The 22,473-nt window shown below is 39.9% G+C and overlaps 2 protein-coding genes across 3 annotated transcripts in view; one reads left to right on the forward strand and one right to left on the reverse strand.

Annotated features, from left to right (window-relative positions):
• ahsa1b (AHA1, activator of heat shock protein ATPase homolog 1b) overlaps positions 1–21,335 on the reverse strand; it is a 45,955-nt gene extending 24,620 nt beyond the window's left edge. The window contains exons 1-3 of the mRNA XM_055505898.1: positions 21,319–21,335; positions 8,138–8,234; positions 1,526–1,648 (exon numbers count right to left, since the gene is read on the reverse strand). Coding sequence (XP_055361873.1) covers positions 1,526–1,608 — 83 coding nt within the window. The 5' untranslated portion in view covers positions 1,609–1,648; positions 8,138–8,234; positions 21,319–21,335. The remainder of the gene's footprint in view (positions 1–1,525; positions 1,649–8,137; positions 8,235–21,318) is intronic.
• LOC114849010 (protein AHNAK2) lies at positions 818–22,031 on the forward strand. 2 transcript variants are annotated; one of them, XM_055505894.1, is made up of 8 exons: positions 818–1,062; positions 1,141–1,333; positions 6,318–6,364; positions 8,153–8,263; positions 8,694–8,807; positions 8,902–9,055; positions 9,250–9,410; positions 9,500–22,031. In XM_055505894.1, exons 2-8 carry the CDS (start codon positions 1,276–1,278, stop codon positions 21,233–21,235), a joined length of 12,381 nt encoding a protein of 4,126 aa, XP_055361869.1. In that variant the 5' UTR covers positions 818–1,062; positions 1,141–1,275; the 3' UTR covers positions 21,236–22,031. The 2 variants fall into 2 exon arrangements, with proteins under 2 accessions (XP_055361869.1, XP_028995831.1); XM_029139998.2 differs by having other exon boundaries at positions 818–1,333.
• The last annotated feature ends 442 nt before the right edge of the window (positions 22,032–22,473 follow it).

Here is a 22,473-nt window from a genome sequence, read left to right on the forward strand (position 1 = left end):
TGTCCAACGTGGCTAATGCACCGTCAGCTTCTCTCTCAGGTTCAAACATCACTTAGCACCGACACTCAAACACAGCAGCCAGAGCAGGCGAGTGCTGCGTTGATCGGGCCCGAAACCTCCACAGAGATCATCGTATAAAAGCTGATGCTGACAAAGTATGTGTGTGCAAAACAACTCCAAGAGTGTCATCCTGTGCAGCAGCTCCTGGGTAAATTTATGGCCAGCGTTAATAACTTAAACTCCTCTGCTCGGCACAACTGTCCGGTCTTAAAAGCTTTCAACCGGAACTTTCTCCTTTGGGAGTAATGGCTAAATCACAGAGGAATCCCTGCTCCAACCTCAAGCCATGTTGAGTTGGTAGAAAGCTAAATCACATGTTGGATAACAGGAATAGACCTAAACCTAAAATACTGCAGTACTATAAACTGATCATCTGTGTATTTCACACAAGGATGTGGCTGCAGTGACTGTGTAATCAAATTTTTCACACTTTTATGTAACAATGCAAGGTAACAGTGAGTCAGATATCAAAGCAGACACAATTCTTAGTCAGTGGGTTAATCAATTAACCTGCTGCTAAACCAGACCCAATTAAGGACAAATTCAATACTGTAGTACCAAATACTATGGACATATTTTAGACAAAAACACCTTTATGCCATATTTAAGCTTCTACAGCCTTGTTTTGAGCTCACTTCTAAAATTCTGAGACCAGAGGGGTAAACATAATGTTAAAACATAAATGTATTATGTTCACAATTAGTTGGCAGATTTACACGCAGGCCGACGAAGCCACTGCATTTTCCCAGCTCAAATCTCCATCATCTGATTTCTCTGCTCTAAACCAAGTTTACAGAGCATCAAATTGAGTTATGGCTCCATGTTGGAAACAAAGGCTGACATTGTGCCGTCCTTGCATGATTTGGTCAATCAGTACGAGGTGAAGAGGAGGAGCAGAAGTAGAACAGGAGGATGTGTCAGTGTTTGCTGGGGGGGGGGCAGCTCCTCCCATCATTAAGTTAGTGTGCTGCACTGGAGGTCCATGTTTACGGGGCAGACGAGGTAGGTTCCTCCACTCAGAGGACAGCGAGTGGCGAGCCCTTACTCTCTACTGCCGTCTGTTATTTCTGCAACGTACAGTGCGGGCTGCATCAGGACCGGCTGACCTGCATGCTCACAAGGAGACGGGGGAACTAAGCCTGCGCCAGCGGCTGCCGCTCCGCCTGCCCGGCCGAGGACTTAGATTCTGCTTCCGCCGCCACCACCACCTCCATCATGTGCGACTGTTTCCACCTGGCCTTCCCCAACTGGCACGCCGCCTCCTCAGGGACGGGTGGGCACCGCTCTCTGCCTTTCCTCTCTCTGCATGACTTTGTCTGTGCTTTTATCCCGCGAGCAATTCACTGATTCAGCAGCAGGGTTCAGTAGTGCAGTGGGAGAGATTACGCTTCTGTGTGTTTGCGGCGAAGCGAGACATAGAGTGTGTCTGGAGCGACCGGGGCTGATGCTGTGCTGTGTTTCTGACCTGCAGTGAGGGATGGGTGTGTCTGCAGAGTGAAGGGGAGTGTTTGAAGATGTCATCGTAGAGGATGTCAGGCGCCTCCGCATTTCTCCTGTGTCTTCTCCTGCTGCGCGTTTGAAGCGGAGGCTGAAAGGCAAACAGACTTGATTAACATGGCAGTTGAGCAGAATAGAAATTAGCACTGCAGATAGTGGCAGAGGATGAGAGTAAAGATGAACCAGGCTACGGAAATGTGGAGAAAATATTCCTGAAATTAATAATACCCCACGGTCTAAACCCCCACCGCTTTGGAGCCACAGGCTTGATGTGAAAAACAAAACAGCTTCTACCTGTAACCTTCCTTCATTTTTACTTTGATGACCTAAAATTTGGTAAAAGATGCTAAAATCTCTGAAAGTCGAAACACAGTTTACTGGTTTGATGCTTGTTATTAATATATAAAGGGAATTTGGAAGTTGGATCTCAATAATTACTTTAACTGGACCAGTTAAAGCTTACGTCACTGAATTGTTTGTTCTTAGTAATTGTGTCAGTACTTGAGATAAAATACTGAAGTGCAGCAGACAACTGAGAGCTGAGATCAATGTGCTCCTGCAGATGTGTGAGCCATTTATGTGTGTGTTTGTGTTCAGGACAGTTTTCAGCAGTGTAAAGTTTATCCTGCACATTATGTTCTGAGTTGAATGTGGAATAAAGTTTAGAAAATCGCTGCATCACCAACAAGACCTATAGACGCAGCTGTTTGTCTTATTTGTGGCCATCTGGTTCTCACGCAACACTTTTAAAAGCTTATGTATCAACATAAAAAATGGATAATCAATTCGAGTTAATCATTAGTGAGTATCAGACATTATTTTGTTTGTATGTAATTTCTGTTGCCACATTCCATTTTGTACCACTCTCATTTAACTCTGTTGCTAGTTTTAGTTCAATCATCCTGAAGATGTGGGGACGTTTGTGTTGCCCCGAGAATCTCCGGGCGCCACGCAAGGTCAAGGCGAGACAGAGATACAAGGAGACAAACAGAGACAGAGACATATTCATTTTACTGCTGGGAAGTGGAGGGAGGGAGAGTGGCTGCAGTTGAGCCTGATCCATTACAAACCATCAGCCTGAGTCGCACAAATCTCCTTTTGAATCAATATTACACCACTCGAATAGTTTGTGTGTGTCAGAGCAGATCAGCCTTTGTGAAAACAGTCAATCTCAGCGGTTGTTTTAAATGGCTTGATGCATCAATCTGTGGGGTGTTGTGTTTACAGTACATTACTAAAAATGGACAAATCTGACACTATAAACTAAAGTTGACCTCATTCACAGGTTTTATATTTAATAAGTTTCCTTGCAGATTACTGTTCTGAGAAACAGCTTTGAATTCACTGAAGAACATTAAAGCTACAATAAACAGTTTGGTACCCTCCACACACTAATTCAGGAAAATGAACTAATTGAGCCTGTTAAATCTCAGTCCCTCTGAAGCTAAACACTAACAATAGTTTTTTTTTTAATTTTGAAGCTGGCGTCGGTTCCTGCCCTGTTAAAGTTTAGCATCTATGAGTTTTTGGGCTACTTGCATGTTGTGGCAACATCTTCAGGCAGATTAACAAATTACAAATTCCAGAGCTGTGATGAAACGCGTGCCAAGTCTGCAGCAGATTAACTGATTGAGCGCACGCGGTTTTACTGTCCCGAGTTTATATCACTCATGCACAAAATCGAATTCTGTTTCTTTTCTCCTTCTGTCACTCAAATCTTATTATAGGTTGGACGCAAACCAGTTGACTTCGAGTGAAAGGAGCTTGTTTTTGACTGATGCGCAGAATTCAAATCCAAGAGCACAAATAACGAGCTGTATAACTTTAAATTAGAGACAAGGGAGCTGCAGGGAGCCTTCCAGGTGCTTTTCAGCAGGAAGCAAACTGGAGCAGAAGGGAGTGATGTAAGAGGCGAACAAAATGCGATCGAAACTTTATCTATGGGATGCTCGTCATCGTCTCAGTTAATGTTTGAAAAGAGCAGATCCCTGCAGTTTATCCACTTGTCACATTAGCACAAGCACCGAGAGACGAGCCACACCCAAACCTAGAGCTGCAGTTGCACCCAAATATGAATCATGCAGGATCTGCACCACAAAGGGCTTCAGCATCTACTGTTACACTATAATAATTTATCTGCATGACACAGCTATCAGCGTCAAACTTTAACATTTGGCTGCAGCTGTATGAACACAATAATGTTATGATATCTACTTATGTAAATGTATCTATCTTGTATCTTATGTAATATTATATTCTCTTTTTTACATTTTTTATAAACAAGTCTTGTTATCAAGGCCTCTGCAGCACCCACATGACAAATATTTGACAAAGGAGGTTCTACATGTTAGGTGCAACTGGTGAAGGCAGGAATACTGGACATTAGTTTGAGTAGCACAAGAAGTATCAACCAGCCATGTCAAGGGCCTAAATCTCCCATAAACCTACTGCACACAGTGCTATGATTCATGGCTACAGCTGTTGCGCATTTAAAACACAGCACATGACAGTTTTTAGCCTTGAGAGCCCCAGACGATCTGATTGAATTAACAAATCCATCTAATTCTGTTCAGCCTTAGTTTCTGGCACCGGACCGTCAGGAGTTCAACACCGCTCCTCTCTGAAACAGAATACAGAGTGTGCCAGACGTCTCAAACGTCTCAAATATGCAATTAGTAATAACGAGAGATTAGAATTCAGTGTTTTAGTCAAACAATTTAGACGTGATTGGTCATAATCATGTGCTTCCAGGCCAGATGCCGGATTCTCAGAAACGTAACTGCATGTCACAGCAACACAGACTGCCACACCTAGCACTGATCCACTCAGCATTACAGCGGTCAGACAGTACTCTTCTATAGGCTGCTGTAATTTCATGATTTACTTGTTTACCACTGAGACCAGGTGTGTCCTATTCTCTGCTCTAAAGTTGTTACTATTCTTGCCAAGCAGAATGCCTACATCTGTACTAAATTTTATGGATGCATTCTCTGGTAAACATAAACATCTGTACAAAAGTAAATAGTAAATCATCCAAGGTCTGTTTGGACAAAAGACAGGGGCACATCATCACTGAAAGGCTAAAAGGTCAAGGAGGGTCAGTTTCACTTTGTTTAGCAATTTATTGATTTAATGGTTCATGTGGATGAGATACTTTAATTCAAACACAAAAAGACTTACTTATAATTAAAATTACCAATTGGTTGCTTTTTGCAATAAAAGTATATATCCTTTCTCTATTGAGATCAATGTAGGTTGCATCCTGGATGTTGAGAATCAGATACTGTTGTTTTGGCATTAATCAGTGAGCGATTAATACAAATACAAATCCACTTTCAGGAACATGTGGAGCACAGAGTAAAGACTTAAAGTCACCACCTTGTTCCGTTTGGGAGTGACACAACTTTGTGCGAGGTGTGACTGTAGGCTCAAAGTGTCCTGCCTCCAGGGAATGAACACATCAGTGTAGTAACTTTGGCAGTTCCTCTCACACTAAGGATGTGAGTGGGCAGTCGGACATCGTGTTACTAACACCTCGGTTCATTTCCAGGAGTTGAACAAACAGGTGGGTGAGCGGTTTGATTCCACAGAACTGAATTTAAAGAGACGTTTGTCATAGTGGAGGATGCTGATGACAGAAGGATGAAGACTCATACAATGCTTGACCTAAAGGCATGGGCAGCTGTGACTTATGATCATTATATTGCATTATATTGCAAGTCTAGACAAACATGTCTAGACTGAGACTTCAAATTCTGAATTGTCTTCTCTTGTGGTGTTAGTGTTTCTGAGTTAAAATGTTCATGTTAATGGCCATGTTTAATACTGAATGATCAAATCAATGACAGGGACACATCCTGATACTGCATGGCGCTCCATACCATCCTCCTACGATTACACTTACACAGACTGTAGGAGCTGTGAGTGTATATTAGGCACAATGTGCGTGGTGTCAGCTGAGAGACTATGTGGATTGACTGTATTCATAAGACCAGTACAGTGTCCTTAGACTGATAGCTAATAGTCTTTTATATTTCTATACAGGGATAATGGTTGTATGAACAGGTACAGAACATGTGTCAACCCAAGCTGCTGTAATAGTGTTAATATATTAAGATGGTAACAGATATTCTTGGTTTCAGTAAAAGTTCTACTTTTGAAGAACATACTTTAACTGCCAAAAGAATAATTACTTCTCAATGTTTACAGAGTGGCCTGGATACATGTGTTTAGAAATGAATCTAATTAAACAGAAGAAAGGTATCAGAGCGTGTAATAATAATGACTGACTTATCAGATTCGTTTGGAGTCAGCCCCGCTCGTCTGGACAGCTTTGAGGGACTGAGCTGAGAAACTGCAGTATCTAATCTCATGGTCGATACAGTGCATCACTTAATAGAAGGAGGAGGCAGCAGGTCTCAGGAGGAATTATTTCCAGGAAGAACTCTAAATAGTCTCATCGTCGGCTCCAGTGTCTCTGAGCCTCAAAGCAACTGCTAGGAGTCAGGCTGGGTGGAAGCCTGGGTTTACCGCTTAGAAATGCACGCTGATGCCAGCGCTCAACATCTGTGCAGCTTCTGCTGTATTACATTACGAAAAAGATGGAGTTCAGATTCATGCTAATAAAACTGACTATAAAGGCACTGAACCACTCTGTATGTTACTTTAACTGTTATTGTAAATATAAATGACAGATATTTGACTGATGTTGAACATGGCAGATACTTTCTTGTTAATTTTCTTTTTTTTCTGAACGGCAGCTGGCCGAAGGCTGAGAGGACCAGAACTTGGCACAGAGGAAGAATCAGTAAGTTGTTGATAATTAAAATATATTCTAATAAATGTGTTTTTTTAATAATAAATTAAAAATATTAATGTGTGTGTATATATATATATATATATATATATATATATATATATATATATATATAGATATATATATATATATATATCTCTATATCTATATATAGTCTATCTATATATCTCTATATATATATATATATATATATATATATATATATATATATATATATATATATACACACTCACACACTCTATTCTCACCCTCCGCGGGTGGTCTCATTCACTTTCCAAGCTCGGGTCCTCTACCAGAGGCCAGGGAGCTTGAGGGTTCTGCGCAGTATCCTTGCTGTTCCTAGGACTGCACTTTTCTGGACTGAGATTTCGGATGTTTTTCCAGGGATCTGTTGTAGCCACTCCTCCAGTTTGGGGGTCACAGCCCCTAGTGCTCCGATCACCACAGGCACCACTGTGGCCTTCACCTTCCAAGCCTTCTCCAGTTCTTCTCTGAGCCCTTGGTATTTCTCTAGTTTCTCATGTTCCTTTTTCCTGATGTTGCCATCGCTTGGTATTGCCACATCCACCACTACGGCTTTCCTCTGCTCTTTATCCACCACCACAATGTCTGGTTGGTTCGCCATTACCATTCTGTCAGTCTGGATCCGAAGTCCTACAGGATCTTGGCTCGCTCGTTCTCTACCACCTTGGGAGGTGTTTCCCACTTTGACCTTGGGGTTTCCAGTCCATACTCCGCGCATTATGTTCCTGTATACTATGCCAGCCACTTGGTTATGGCGTTCCATGTATGCTTTGCCTGCCAGCATCTTACACCCTGCAGTTATGTGCTGGACCGTCTCTGGGGCCTCTTTGCACAGTCTACACCTTGGGTCTTGTCTGGTGTGGTAGATCTGGGCCTCTATGGCTCTGGTGCTCAGGGCCTGCTCCTGTGCAGCCAGGATGAGTGCCTCTGTGCTGTCCTTCAGCCCAGCCCTTTCAAGCCATTGGTAGGATTTGGTAGGATATATATATATATATATATATATATATATATATATATATATATATATATATATATATATATATATATATATATATATATGATGGTGTCTTCCGTCTATTTTTATAACCATTACTGCAAAATGAAGCATTTTTCCAGACATTAACTGATGCACGCCACAGTTAGGCAAGGCTAATTATTCATATTTCATTTTGTTCCAACATCATTTAAATATAAAACAAGATGTGAAAAATGAGAACTATCTGTATTACTTAAACTGTGTTTTGAAATTAAATGTATTGTGACAGATGTAAGCTTTTGACAGGCATATACATTCTGCATATAAAATACTACTGAAGCATTTATGACAAACAAACTCAGCAAGATGTCAGTTTCAATTATTTTCATCGGTACATTTTCTTTTTTTCCTGTTGAAGGCACCAGATCACAAGTCATGGATCAAGTTATAAGAATTCATCCTCTATGCACAAAAATGTCTGCACCTAATTTTGAGGCAATGCATTACTATTCATCCCCAGAAACACATCACTAATGTGACAATTAATAAATGCCAAACAGTTAAACAGCCAGTGCTGCATTTGGCACAGCAAGGTGTTTTCACACTGATCATGATCCAGTTTTCTCCAAGCCTTTGTTGCTCATGCTTGTGTTTTATTATTAAAATGTTTTTCAGGTGGTTGAAGAAGTGAAACTGTTGTTTGAGATGAAAAAGAAAAAAACATCACAAAGTCTTTTGGTATTTAAGCTTTTGCACTGACTGACCTTATCTCTCTGCAGATATGTGACGAACCATCTCAGTTCACAGAGGGTGAAAGACCACGTCCCCAAGGATCATCCCCAGTGGAAGAATATCCTGAACCTGAAAAATACACAGACAGTGACCAAGAGGTATAGAACAACAGCGCACAACAGTGCTGACCAAATACAACAAACCAAGATCAAGCAGGAAAACTCCACTAAACCAGTAAATCAGGAATCCCTTTAGGTGCATTTCCATCCATGAGGCTTCTGTTCATTTCCCACCGAGCAGCCTCTAAACTGGTTACAAAAATGCATGAACCTGTAAACACACACACATTCAAGAGTCTATTTGTAAGTGAACAATCTATTTTGTTCACATAGATAAACTGAATTACAGAATAAGCTTTGTACTTTGTACTTTATATCTCAGAGAGCTACTATAAGTTCTTAACCTTTTACTGTGGTACGATTCATGTGTGTTTGGTTGTCGGCTTTGTCTTGAGATTTTCTCAAAAATTGTCCAGACGCTCCTGTTTTGTATATTTAGTTTAGTTATATTATTTTTGTTTCTTTTTAGTTTGAAGCAGGGCATGACCTACAGCACAAAAGCAGGAGTGGAAAGAAAACTAAAAAGTCTGGGCTTGGGTCAATGTTTGATAAGCGCTCAACTCCAAAGATGAGTAAGCTGAAGGTGAAATAACCCGACTATCTCCTTTCTGTAATGAATCTGTGAATTTAGAGCTACAGGTACAATGAAAATTCCTTTTGCTCTGATGTGCTGATAGGAAGTGCATAGCCCCGAGTCTGGCGTGATAGTCAAAACAGCCAAAGATGGATGTGCGGAGGGTCTCATTTATAGTGGAGGAGGAAAAGAAGGGATCTTCATAAAACAAGTGGTACCAGAGTCTCCTGCTTCAAAAAGTCTTAAACTGCAAGAAGGTGAAGGGTTTTTTTATTTACAAGGAAAAAATAAAATGTTTTCTACTGTGTCCATTGGGTAATCCATAATATTGGTAAGCCCTGTACTACATATTCTACCCAATTTAAAAAATTCAAATACCAGCAGCTTTAAAATGCAACTTTTAAAGCTTGCTGAATTTCAGTCACATGTAAGACTTTTTCTGTTTATGCAGGTGATCAAATTCTGAGTGCCACTGTGTACTTTGACAACATTCCATATGAGGACGCTATTCAGATTCTGGAGCACGCTCAGGCCTACAATGTAAAGCTATGTTTGAAACGTAAACCACACACCACAGAGACTGAAGCAGCCATCGACGCTGATGTTATCCCTGTAACTATTTTCAACTTATCACTCTAGACAGCTTATGAAAGCGGGTCTTGGTGCTAAAACTAACATTTTACATGCCTCTTGTTTAACAGAACGAAGACCTCTACGCTCCAGAACTGAGGGCACAAGGAAAAACCAAAAGACGAGGGGATGCCCGCATTTCGTGGCCCAAGTTTCCTTCATTAGGACGAAAGTCACGCTTTACAAGGTCTCACAGTTCGTCAGAGGCTGATGAGCAGAAAAAGCTGGAGCTTAGTCCACCAACAAGTGACACAGAGTCGCCTATAAAATCTCAGGATGCTCTCAAAGGCAAAAAGAGGCAGAAAATGAAACTTTCTGTTTTAAAAAACAGAGGTCGCATAAGCTCATCCGAAGACCAGGACACAGAAGCACCAACAACTGGGCAAATCAGTGGTGACATTTACCAGACAGCATCCGAAATACTTTCACCAGAGTGTCTCGAAAGCCTATCAGTGGAAACAGCTGACATTTATGTAACAGAAGATCAGAAAGTAGTGGAAGTGGAGCAAAATGAAACAAAAACAGTTCAACACAAAGTGGAACTTTTAAGTATAGATGGCACTTTAAAAACAACAGATCTAACTGTGGCTTTGACAGATCAAGAAAGGCCCTCTGGTATCACATCCCCCCAGGAGAAGAAAAAAAAGAAAGAAAAGTCTGAATTAAAAATTAGAATTTCGGGGAAGGACAAAAAAGATGCAAAAGCAAAATCCTCACCAAAAAGGCTAAAAACACTGGGGGCAAGTTTTGAAATTGCCGAACAACGTCAAAATGAAACATTAGATGTCATCCCATGTTCCCAAGATACTCAATTAATCAGCAGTGAGTGTTCAAGGGAAACCACCAAAAAATCTGTGACAACTCAGAGAGAAATTAACATGCCAAAGGTGGAACTGGATATATCTGATGTCACATTTATGTGTAAGCCTTCAAAGAAAGGTGAAGAAAGAGCTAAGACAGGAAGGGAGACAAAACAAAAACAAGACACAAAGACAATGTTTAAGTTGCCTAAAATAGGCCTAAGTGACGTTGCCACTGAGGAACCAATCAAAAAAATTATTTTAAATGATGAAGAATACAAACCTAAATTTGAACATCTATCAGCTGAAGGTACAATAGAGATAAAAGCAGATCCTTTTGACAGACTGCCTAAAAGCAACCTTTCTACAGCACAACTTCCCAAACGAGAAGATATAGAAATTCCAGGTATGGAAGATATGACAATGACGCACAAAGCTAAAAAGTTTAAAGAGCCTAAAACTGATTTTAAAAGACAATATGAAGAAATTCCAGCAGAATCTGTACAGTTGTCCATTGATGTTGACAGTGTGAAAGAGGCAGTGTCAAAACTTCCTGGATTCAAGCTGCCCAAAGTTGACACATCTGGAATGCCTATTCCAGAAGAAATCACTGTGATAGATGCAAATGCACAAAGAATATCAGTAAAAACGCCCACTAAAGTTGTTGATACAAAGGCAAAGCATGAGGGGTACTTCACTAAATTTGACATGACTGCCTCTCCACACATCTCCAAGAGTACAATCAAACTACCAAATATCAGTCCTGGTGATTTAACTTCAGATGTTCTTATAACAGAAACCAGGATAGATATTAAAAAAACAGAAATGGAATACAAAACCCAGCCTAAACAAAGTGACACATACATTCAACCTCAGGACTATAATAGAGATAATATTATGATACCTGGCAAAGAAGATGTACACGAGTCGGCCATGACACAATCACAAAAAATAGAAAAATCTCACACAGTTGAAGGCCAGGGACAAATTGAAGGGCTCATATCTGATGTCAAAATACCTGAGATCGACAACATTGAATACATTGATTCAGTCAGTGGTTCACCAGCTAAAACAGATTGTGTCACTGGGCTCACCGGGGTTGTTGTTAATGTTGATGCTGAAAAGTCAATGACTGATTCTTTTGCAGAGATGAAAGTGCAAGTAAAATATCATGAATCCATCGAGCACTCATTGAAACTGCCCAAAGCTGTAGCAATTACCCCAAAAATCAACACATTAGGTGTAGATATAACCACTGATGCAGCAAAAATGAAAACAACTGAAAGAGAAGAAAGCGAGCGCAAATGTAAAGAACCAAAGTTCGATGTCACTACGCATAAGGTAAAAGGACCTGATATTGACTTAAGTTTGTCACAGAAGGACACACATATCACACTGCCTTTGGACAATGCTAAGGTCAAAATCACACAAGCCCTTGATTTCGACTCAGAGGTTCCATTTGAAAATGCAGATGTTTCTCCAAACTCTCAAGTAGAAATAAAACCTCTGCAAATTGAGAGTGATTTTAAAGGGCAAGTAACTATGTTCAAAATGCCAAAGCCTGAAATTAAAATGTCAAAAGGAGCCAAAGGCCCTGAATTTGACCTAAGTTTGTCCAAGAACAATGCAGATGTGTTACTACAAACACGTGAGGTCAAACTCCCTGAGACTGATGTTACTCTTGGAATCATGGATAAACCTGAACTGAAGACAACTGTTGAAAAACCTGAACTGGAATTTAAGCCTCTGCAAACTGAGGGAGATCTTCTTGCACAAGAACCCAAGTTCAAAATGCCAAAGCTTGGTATCAAAATGCCAAAAATCAAGGGACTGGAAAGTGACCAAAGTTTTTCCAAGAAGGATGTAGACATCACATTGCCAGAGGGTAAAATCAGGCTGACGGACATACCAGAGGTTGGAGGAACAGATGTTTTATTACCAGAGCAAAACATAAAGGTTGAAAAACCTGAATTGGAAATCAAATCTCAGCAATTTGAGTTTGAACTTGATACGCAAGGAACCAGGTTCAAAATGCCTAAACTTGGTATCAAAATGCCAAAAATCAAAGGACCTGAGATTGACCTAAATTTGTCCAAGAAAGACACAGATGTTTTAATACCAGATAATAAAGGTGAAGTCAAAAGACCAGAAGCCCATAAGGCTGACTTTACTCTTGGAAACAAAGATGTTTCTCTGTCAGAGCAGAAGATCAAAGCTGAAAAACCTGACCTGGAATTCAAACCTACGCAAACTGAGGGTGAACTTGACGTCCAAGGAGCCAAATTTAAAATTCCAAAGTTTCATGTGAAAATTCCAAAGGTGAAAGCACCTGAAATGGATGTGAAACCTTCGCATGAAAATGTGGATGTTCAATTACCAGAGGTAAAAGGTGAGGTCAATCTGCCAGATGTTGATGTTTCAATTGCAGAGGCTAAAACTGATCTAAGAAAACCTGAGATTGAACTCCCAGATGCCCCCAATATTGATGTCAGTTTTGGAAAAGCGGAATTGTTACTGCCAGACATGCAAATGGCACATAAACAACCTATAGTACAAACCAAACCAATGCAAACAAATGTTGAACTTTTAGGAGGAAAGTTTAAAATGCCAAAATTGGGTATCACAATGCCAAAAGTGCAAGGGCCAGAAAGGGATTTAAACCTGCTAAAGAAAAATGCAGATGTGACACTAAGCGAACCTACGGCAGAGATCGGACTTCCTGTTGTTCAAGTGAAACAACCTTCTTCTGAAGAGGAAATCAAAGCACCTGAAATCAAAGTTTTAAGAGAGGACAAAGACGGATCACCATCAAAATTTAAGATGCCAACATTCAAACTGCCAAAATTTGGAATGGGCAGCTCAAGTGCCACAGTAGAGGTACCTGATATGGACAAAGACATCAAAATGAATGGAGCTGACATAATAATTCCTGAAGAGGTTCTTACAGTTAGTGTTGAAGGTCCATCAGTGGATATGAAAACTGTAGAAACAGATTACGAAGGTAAAGGAGGCAAGTTTAAACTGCCAAGTCTTGGCTTTTCTGTGTCCAAAGGCAAAGGACAAGATGCTGATTTAAGTTTATCGAAGGGAGATGCAGATATGACACTACCAGAAGTCAAACTTCCTGTTGCTGAAGTGAAACAATCTTCTGCTGAAGTGGAAATAAAAGCACCTGAACTCAATGTTGTAACAAAGGATAAAGACGGATCACCATCAAAATTTAAGATGCCGACATTCAAACTGCCAAAATTTGGAATTGACAGCTCAAGTGCTACAATAGAAATACCTGAGATGGACAAAAACATCAAAATGGATGCAGCTGACATCACCATTCCTGAAGACATTCTTACAGTTAGTGTTGAAGGTCCCACAGTGGATATAAAAACTGTAGAAACAGATCACGAAGGAAAAGGAGGCAAGTTTAAACTGCCAAGTCTTGGTTTTTCGGCATCTAAAGGAAAAGTTCAGGAACATGATTTAAGTTTATCAAAGGTAGATGCAGATGTGACAGTACCAGAAGTCAAACTCCCCGATATTGAAGTTAAACAACCTTCTGTTGAAGTGGAAATCAAAGCACCTGAAATCATAGTTGTGACAAAATACAAAGACAGATCACAATCAAAATTTAAGATGCCAACAATCAAATTGCCAAAATTTGGAATTGACAGTTCGAGTGCTACAATAGAAGTATCTGATATGGACAAAGACATCAAAATAGATGGAGCTGACATTAAAATACCTGAAGAGGCTCTGACAGTCAGCACTGAAGGTCCGTCAGTGAACATGAAAACTGTAGAAACAGATCACGAAGGTAAAGAAGGCAAGTTCAAACTGCCAAGTCTTGGTTTTTCTGTGTCTAAAGGAAAAGTTCAGGAACATGATTTAAGTTTATCAAAGGCAGATGCAGATGTGACAGTACCAGAAGTTAAACTCCCCGATATTGAAGTAAAACAACCTTCTGCCAAGGTGGAAATCAAAGCACCTGAACTTAAAGTTGTAACAAAGGATAAAGACGGATCACCATCAAAATTTAAGATGCCGACATTCAAACTGCCAAAATTTGGAATGGGCAGCTCAAGTGCCACAGTAGAAGTACCTGATATGGACAAAGACATGAAAATAGATGGAGCTGACATTAAAATACCTGAAGAGGCTCTGACAGTCAGCACTGAAGGTCCGTCAGTGGACATGAAAACTGTAGAAACAGATCACGAAGGTAAAGAAGGCAAGTTCAAACTGCCAAGTCTTGGCTTTTCTGTGTCTAAAGGAAAAGTTCAGGAACATGATTTAAGTTTATCAAAGGCAGATGCAGATGTGACAGTACCAGAAGTTAAACTCCCCGATATTGAAGTAAAACAACCTTCTGCTGAGGTGGAAATCAAAACACCTGAACTTGAAATTGTAACAAAGGATAAAGACGGATCACCATCAAAATTTAAGATGCCGACATTCAAACTGCCAAAATTTGGAATGGGCAGCTCAAGTGCCACAGTAGAAGTACCTGATATGGACAAAGACATGAAAATAGATGGAGCTGACATTAAAATACCTGAAGAGGCCCTGACAGTCAGCACTGAAGGTCCGTCAGTGGACATTAAAACTGTAGAAACAGATCACGAAGGTAAAGAAGGCAAGTTCAAACTGCCAAGTCTTGGTTTTTCTGTGTCTAAAGGAAAAGTTCAGGAACATGATTTAAGTTTATCAAAGGCAGATGCAGATGTGACAGTACCAGAAGTTAAACTCCCCGACATTGAAGTAAAACAACCTTCTGCCGAGGTGGAAATCAAAGCACCTGAACTTAAAGTTGTAACAAAGGATAAAGACGGATCACCATCAAAATTTAAGATGCCGACATTCAAACTGCCAAAATTTGGAATGGGCAGCTCAAGTGCCACAGTAGAAGTACCTGATATGGACAAAGACATGAAAATAGATGGAGCTGACATTAAAATACCTGAAGAGGCTCTGACAGTCAGCACTGAAGGTCCGTCAGTGGACATGAAAACTGTAGAAACAGATCACGAAGGTAAAGAAGGCAAGTTCAAACTGCCAAGTCTTGGTTTTTCTGTGTCTAAAGGAAAAGTTCAGGAACATGATTTAAGTATATCAAAGGCAGATGCAGATGTGACAGTACCAGAAGTTAAACTCCCCAATATCGAAGTAAAACAACCTTCTGCCGAGGTGGAAATCAAAGCACCTGAACTTAAAGTTGTAACAAAGGATAAAGACGGATCACCATCAAAATTTAAGATGCCGACATTCAAACTGCCAAAATTTGGAATGGGCAGCTCAAGTGCCACAGTAGAAGTACCTGATATGGACAAAGACATGAAAATAGATGGACCTGATGCCACAATTCCTCAAGACGTTCCTACAGTTAGTGTTGAAGGTCCATCAGTGGATATGAAAACTGTAGAAACAGATCACGAACGTAAGGGAGGCAAGTTTAAACTGCCAAGTCTTGGCTTTTCGGCATCTAAAGGAAAAGTTCAGGAACATGATTTAAGTTTATCAAAGGCCGACACAGATGTGACATTACCGAAAGTCAAACTCCTAGATATTGAAGTGAAACAACCTTCTGCTGAAGTTGAAATCAAAGCACCTGAAATCAAAGTTCTAACAAAGGATAAAGACGGATCACCATCGAAATTTAAGATGCCAACATTCAAACTGCCAAAATTTGGAATGGGAAGCTCAAGTGCCACAGTAGAAGTACCTGATATGGACAAAGACATCAAAATAGATAAAGCTGATGCCACAATTCCTGAAGACGTTCTTACAGTTACTGTTGAAGGTCTGTCAGTGGATATGAAAACTGTAGAAGCAGATCACGAACGTAAGGGAGGCAAGTTTAAACTGCCAAGTCTTGGTTTTTCTGCATCAAAGGGCAAAGTGGACGAACCTGATTTAAGTTTATCAAAGGCCGACACAGATGTGACACTACCGAAAGTCAAACTCCCCGATATTGAAGTGAAACAACCCTCAGCTGAAGTTGAAATCAAAGCACCTGAAATCAAAGTTGTAACAAAGGATAAAGATGGATCACCATCAAAATTTAAGATGCCAATATTCAAACTGCCAAAATTTGGAATGGACAGCTCAAGTGCCACAGTAGAAGTACCTGATATGGACAAAGACATCAAAATGGATGGAGCTGACGTCACCATTTCTGAAGAAGTTCTTACAGTTAGTGTGGAAGGTCCGTCAGTGGATATGAAAACTGTAGAAACAGATCACGAAGGTAAGGGAGGCAAGTTTAAACTGCCAAGTCTTGGCTTTTCTGCATCAAAGGGCAAAGGACAAGATGCTGATTTAACTTTATCAAAGGGAGATGCAGATATGACACTACCAGAAGTCAAACTTCCTGTTGTTGAAGTGAAACAGCCTTCTGCTGAAGTTGAAATCAAAGCACCTGAAATCAAAGTTTTAACAAAGGATAAAGATGGATCACCATCAAAATTTAAGATGCCAACATTCAAAATGCCAAAATTTGGAATGGGCAGCTCAAGTGCCACAGTAGAAGTACCTGATATGGACAAAGACATCAAAATGGATGGAGCTGACGTCACCATTCCTGAAGAAGTTCTTACAGTTAGTGTTGAAGGTCCGTCAGTGGATATGAAAACTGTAGAAACAGATCACGAAGGTAAGGGAGGCAAGTTTAAACTGCCAAGTCTTGGTTTTTCTGCATCTAAAGGAAAAGTTCATGGACATGATTTAACTTTATCAAAGGGAGATGCAGATATGACACTACCAGAAGTCAAACTTCCTGTTGTTGAAGTGAAACAACCATCTGCTGAAGTTGAAATCAAAGCACCTGAAATCAAAGTTTTAACAAAGGATAAAGACGAATCACCATCGAAATTTAAGATGCCAACATTCAAACTGCCAAAATTTGGAATGGGCAGCTCAAGTGCCACAGTAGAGGTACCTGATATGGACAAAAACATCAAAATGGATGGTGCTGATGCCACAATTCCTGAAGACGTTCTTACAGTTAGTGTTGAAGGTCCGTCAGTGGATATGAAAACTGTAGAAACAGATCACGAAGGTAAGGGAGACAAGTTTAAACTGCCAAGTCTTGGTTTTTCTGTTTCTAAAGGCAAAGTGGACGAACCTGATTTAAGTTTAATAAAGGCCGACACAGATGTGACACTACCGAAAGTCAAACTCCCCGATATTGAAGTAAAAAAACCTTCTGCTGAAGTTGAAATCAAAGCACCTGAAATCAAAGTTGTAACGAAGGATAAAGACGGATCACCATCAAAATTTAAGATGCCAACATTCAAACTGCCAAAATTTGGAATGGGCAGCTCAAGTGCCACAGTAGAAGTACCTGATATGGACAAAGACATCAAAATAGATAGAGATGATGCTACAATTTCTGAAGAAGTTCTTACAGTTAGTGTGGAAGGTCCATCAGTGGATATGAAAACTGTAGAAACAGATCACGAAGGTAAGGGAGGCAAGTTTAAACTGCCAAGTCTTGGCTTTTCTGCATCAAAAGGCAAAGGACAAGATCCTGATTTAACTTTATCAAAGGAAGATGCTGATATGACACTACCAGAAGTCAAACTTCCTGTTGTTGAAGTGAAACAACCTTCTGCTGAAGTTGAAATCAAAGCACCTGAAATCAAAGTTTTAACAAAGGATAAAGACGGGTCACCATCGAAATTTAAGATGCCAACATTCAAACTGCCAAAATTTGGAATGGGCAGCTCAAGTGCCACAGTAGAATTTCCTGATATGGACAAAGACATCGAAATAGATAGATCTGATGCCACAATTCCTGAAGAAGTTCTTACAGTTAGTGTTGAAGGTCAATCAGTGGATATGAAAACTGTAGAAACAGATCACGAAGGTAAGGGAGGCAAGTTTAAACTGCCAAGTCTTGGTTTTTCTGTTTCTAAAGGCAAAGTGGATGAACCTGATTTAAGTTTAATAAAGGCCGACACAGATGTGACACTACCGAAAGGCAAATTCCCCGATATTGAAGTAAAACAACCCTTTGCTGAAGTTGAAATCAAAGCACCTGAAATCAAAATTGAAACAAAGGATAAAGACGGATCACCATCAAAATTTAAGATGCCAACATTAAAACTGCCAAAATTTGGAATGGACAGCTCAAGTGCCACAGTAGAGGTACCTGATATGGACAAAGACATGAAAATGGATGGAGCTGACATCACCATTCCTAAAGAAGTTCTTTCAATTAGTGTTGAAGGTCCATCAGTGGATATGAAAACTGTAGTAACAGATCACGAAGGTAAGGGAGGCAAGTTTAAACTGCCAAGTCTTGGTTTTTCAGCATCTAAAGGAAAAGTTCAGGAACATGATTTAAGTTTATCAGAGGCAGATGCAGATGTGAAAGTACCAGAAATTAAACTCCCCGATATTGAAGTGAAACAACCTTCTGCTGAAGTTGAAATCAAAGCACCTGAAATCAAAGTTGTAACAAAGGATAAAGATGAATCACCATCAAAGTTTAAGTTGCCAACATTCAAACTGCCAAAATTTGGAATGGGCAGCTCAAGTGCCACAATAGAAGTACCTGATATGGACAAAGACATCAAAATGGATGGAGCTGACATCACCATTCCTGAAGACGTTCTTACAGTTAGTGTTGAAGGTCAATCAGTAGATATAAAAACTGTAGAAAAAGATCACGAAGGTAAGGGAGGCAAGTTTAAACTACCAAGTCTTGGCTTTTCTGCATCAAAAGGCAAAGGACCAGATGCTGATTTAACTTTAACAAAGGGAGATGCAGATATGACACTACCAGAAGTCAAACTTCCTGTTGCTGAAGTGAAACAACCTTCTGCTGAAGTGGAAATCAAAGCATCTGAAATTAAAATATTAACAAAGGATAAAGACGGATCACCATCGAAATTTAAGATGCCAACATTCAAACTGCCAAAATTTGGAGTTGGCAGATCAAGTGCTACAGTAGAAGTACCTGAGATGGACAAAAATATGAAAATGGATGGAGCTGACACTAAAGTACTTGAAGAAGTTTTGACAGTTAGTATTGAGGGACCAAGCACTAAAGGCCCATCAATACACTTGAAAGCTGCCGGACTTGAACTTGAAGAAAAATCAGACAAGTTTAAACTTCCAGGTCTTGGCTTTTCTGGCAACGGACAAGATGCTGGTTTAAACAAAGATGGACAACATCTACCAGAAGCTACAGCAGAAATTAAACTTCCTGTTGTTGAAGTGAAACAACCTTCTGCTGAAGGTAAAATCAAAGAACCTGAAATCAAAGCTGTGCCAAGAATTGATACTGATCCTGGTGCTACAGTAGAACTTGATGCAAATTGGAAAAAGCCTACACTTTCTTTTTCAGAGTCAAGTGTTAAAGACACAAGAGTCAGTGCTGAACTTTCACATGTTGAGGTTTCTCTTCCTGAGGGAGAAGTAAAGGTCAAGCTACCTGAAACGGAAACAAGATCATCTGAACTTGAAGCTGAACATGTTGGGCAAAAAAGCAAATTTAAACTGCCAAAGTTAAGTGTTGCTCTGCCAAAAGCAAAAGCAGAAGTTGATTTAACCACATCACAGAAAAGTGTGGATGAGACAATGCCAAGGAGTAAAGCAGAGGTCAAAGTTCCTGAAGTTGAAGTCAAACAACCATCAACTAGTGTAGAAATAAAAGCTTCTGAGATTCAAGCAAAGTCCAAAGATGTTGGAGGATCCCCATTAAAATTTAAAATGCCAACACTAAAATTTCCAGGCTTCAGCAGCACTAGTCATGACGTCATCAGAAAAGAGGATGCAAACAAAGATGAAGATGAAACTTATGGAGCTACACTTGGGGAGGAGGATGTTACTGTCACAATCAAAGCTAAAAGTGCTGATATTATAACAGATTCTGAAACGCCAAAGAGCGAGAGTGTAGGTCAGGGATCCCCAAGTAAATTCAAACTCCCATCATTCAAAATGCCAAAGTTGAGTTTTTTAAGATCCAAACCTGAAGACGAATATGTCCCTGTTGAAACTGAAAGCAAAGACGCTCAACTGGATGTCGAAGCAGAGTCAAAAGGTGACATTCAATCAACAAAAATGACTTTGACATCACTTGGTGATTTTCTCAAGACTATAGATGTTGAATTTGATGTTCAAACAGATAAAGCAGAACACAATCTTGAAACTCCAAAAGAGATTCATGCAACAGATAAATCAAATGGAAAACAGTTAGAGGCTAAGGAAAAGCAAATAGATACCAAGCAAGAAACTACCCGAAGTCCCGAGAAGACAGGTTGGTTTAAATTGCCTAAGCTAGGTCAGTCATTTACAGAGCCTGACAAGACTTTTGAAAAAGGTGAGCACAAAGAGGAAGAGACTCCAGTGGGGGAAACAGTGGAGGAGGAGAGTCCAACTTCTTCTGTTCAGTCATCAGATGCCTTTGCTGATATTAGCTCTACAATGACTAGTGAACCTATTGGCTTTTCTTCATTTTCTCCCACCAAGGTAACAGTGAAATACTCTGATCCTAATGCAGCTGCAGGAGTTAGAGAGATACAAAGTAACATTATTACATCAACCACAAAGACCGAGACCATCTCTGTGGAGCCCAACCTACCAGAGAAAATCACCATTTTGTCATCTGGAGTTACATCTTCATCAGAAGACACACTCACACTGGAATCTGGAAAAATACACGATATCACCTCAAATGTTCACGCGACCTTAGAAGCACACCAAGCCAAACTACTGACTGCAGTGCAAGGCCAATCAGCTGGAGGCCTTCCCTTAAAATCAGAAGCTAATGAAGCTACATCCTGGACAGTGGAAGACTCACAAGGCGGCAGAAGAACTGTCATTGAGAAGCATGTAATTATGGAAACACGGGGTGAAAGCAGTGACACAATTGTTATAACTAAACAAGTTACCAAAACGTTCAAATCCTCTGAGCCTCTCTCAGGTGAAACAGCCTCGTCCATACAACGACTAAGAGACTCTGTGCACTCTGAGAAAATGAAGTTCTTCGATGAAGTTGAGAAATGAAATTATTGGAATTACAGCAGCACTTTCACTGGTCATAAAAGGAGACAAAACATGGCTGAACTGGAAAACACTGTTTAACTTACCAATCTGGGCAAAGAACTGGGCAGCGTTCAGGTGTTCACTTCACTCTCTTGTTGCATGTTGCTGAACTATAACAAGAGAGAGTCTTGTAATCCACACTAATCTTGATCAAGCTGTTCATAAAAGAGAGGAGCGTGATGAGTGCCCTTAATAGGTCTTCAACAACTATTGTTGCTCATCATGGTACAGACCCGACATAGAAAGTAGTTTCTGTTTAGATACTGTACCTTACTCATTTCATAGTTTTTGATGTACAATATTGATCTGAGATTCGTGCATTTGATTTCAGCAATTTTCTGCAAAAACAACACAGAGATGTTTGTTGACTGATCAATGTGACTGACATTCCAAAATATGTTTACAATAATTTGAATTCTGTATATGTCAGACAGTAACGAACACAAACATGTATCATTACATTATTCTAGTTGCTGTAGCAAAAATGTAAAGAAACAATAGCCATGCAAAGCTGAAATGAAATGCTTACAATCAACACAGCAAGTATCCTGCTGCAGTTATATTTTTATTAATACTTTGCTACAGTACTTGGAGCCTAATTTGCGAGAGCAGAAATATATTAAAAGTGTAAAAAGCAATTATAATAAGGTAGCTGTGTAAATAGCTTTTAATTACTTGTATCTGACTAATGCTCCTGTCTGTATTCTAAAAGCTTGAACATGTTTGCACACAAAAATAAATAGTATTATATGCTCAACTGGGTGTGATGCCGTTGTCTTTCAGCTGTGTGGTGGTGGTTTTGTGGCTTTTCCTATTGAGTGTAATTTTGTTATTTCGGTTTGACATTAGTGAACTCCTCCTCAGGGCAGATCACTATTCACAAACAAACATATATGAGTTATTAGCCTTTACTGTACATAACAGAAGTGTGGGAACATGTACACATCTGTGTGTCCACTAGAGGGAGACACAGCTCCTCTGAGTGAAGGACGAAATGAACAGTTAGAACGAAGGTAATAATATGCATCACTTCCACTGACGCCACACTGAGCTAGCTCCCTGACAAACCTATATTATTATCCCCTGTACCTTGAGTATTTCTTGTACTGCCACTCATACTTTACATTTCAGAGGGGGTTCACTGAACTACATTTAGTGGACAACTCATTTTGGCTAAATTAAATGCTCATTTATATTAT

The sequence above is a fragment of the Betta splendens genome, chromosome 22 (genome assembly GCF_900634795.4).
Source record: "Betta splendens chromosome 22, fBetSpl5.4, whole genome shotgun sequence".
NCBI classification, from domain to species: domain Eukaryota; kingdom Metazoa; phylum Chordata; class Actinopteri; order Anabantiformes; family Osphronemidae; genus Betta; species Betta splendens.

Coding starts and splice junctions, on each gene's coding strand:
- LOC114849010 (XM_029139998.2), top strand. CDS start 1,276: ATGTGCGACTGTTTCCACCTGGCCTTCCCCAACTGGCACGCCGCCTCC. Junction 8,808..8,901: donor CAAAGATGAGTAAGCTGAAG/GTGAAATAACCC, acceptor ATGTGCTGATAG/GAAGTGCATAGCCCCGAGTC. Junction 9,411..9,499: donor TCGACGCTGATGTTATCCCT/GTAACTATTTTC, acceptor CTTGTTTAACAG/AACGAAGACCTCTACGCTCC.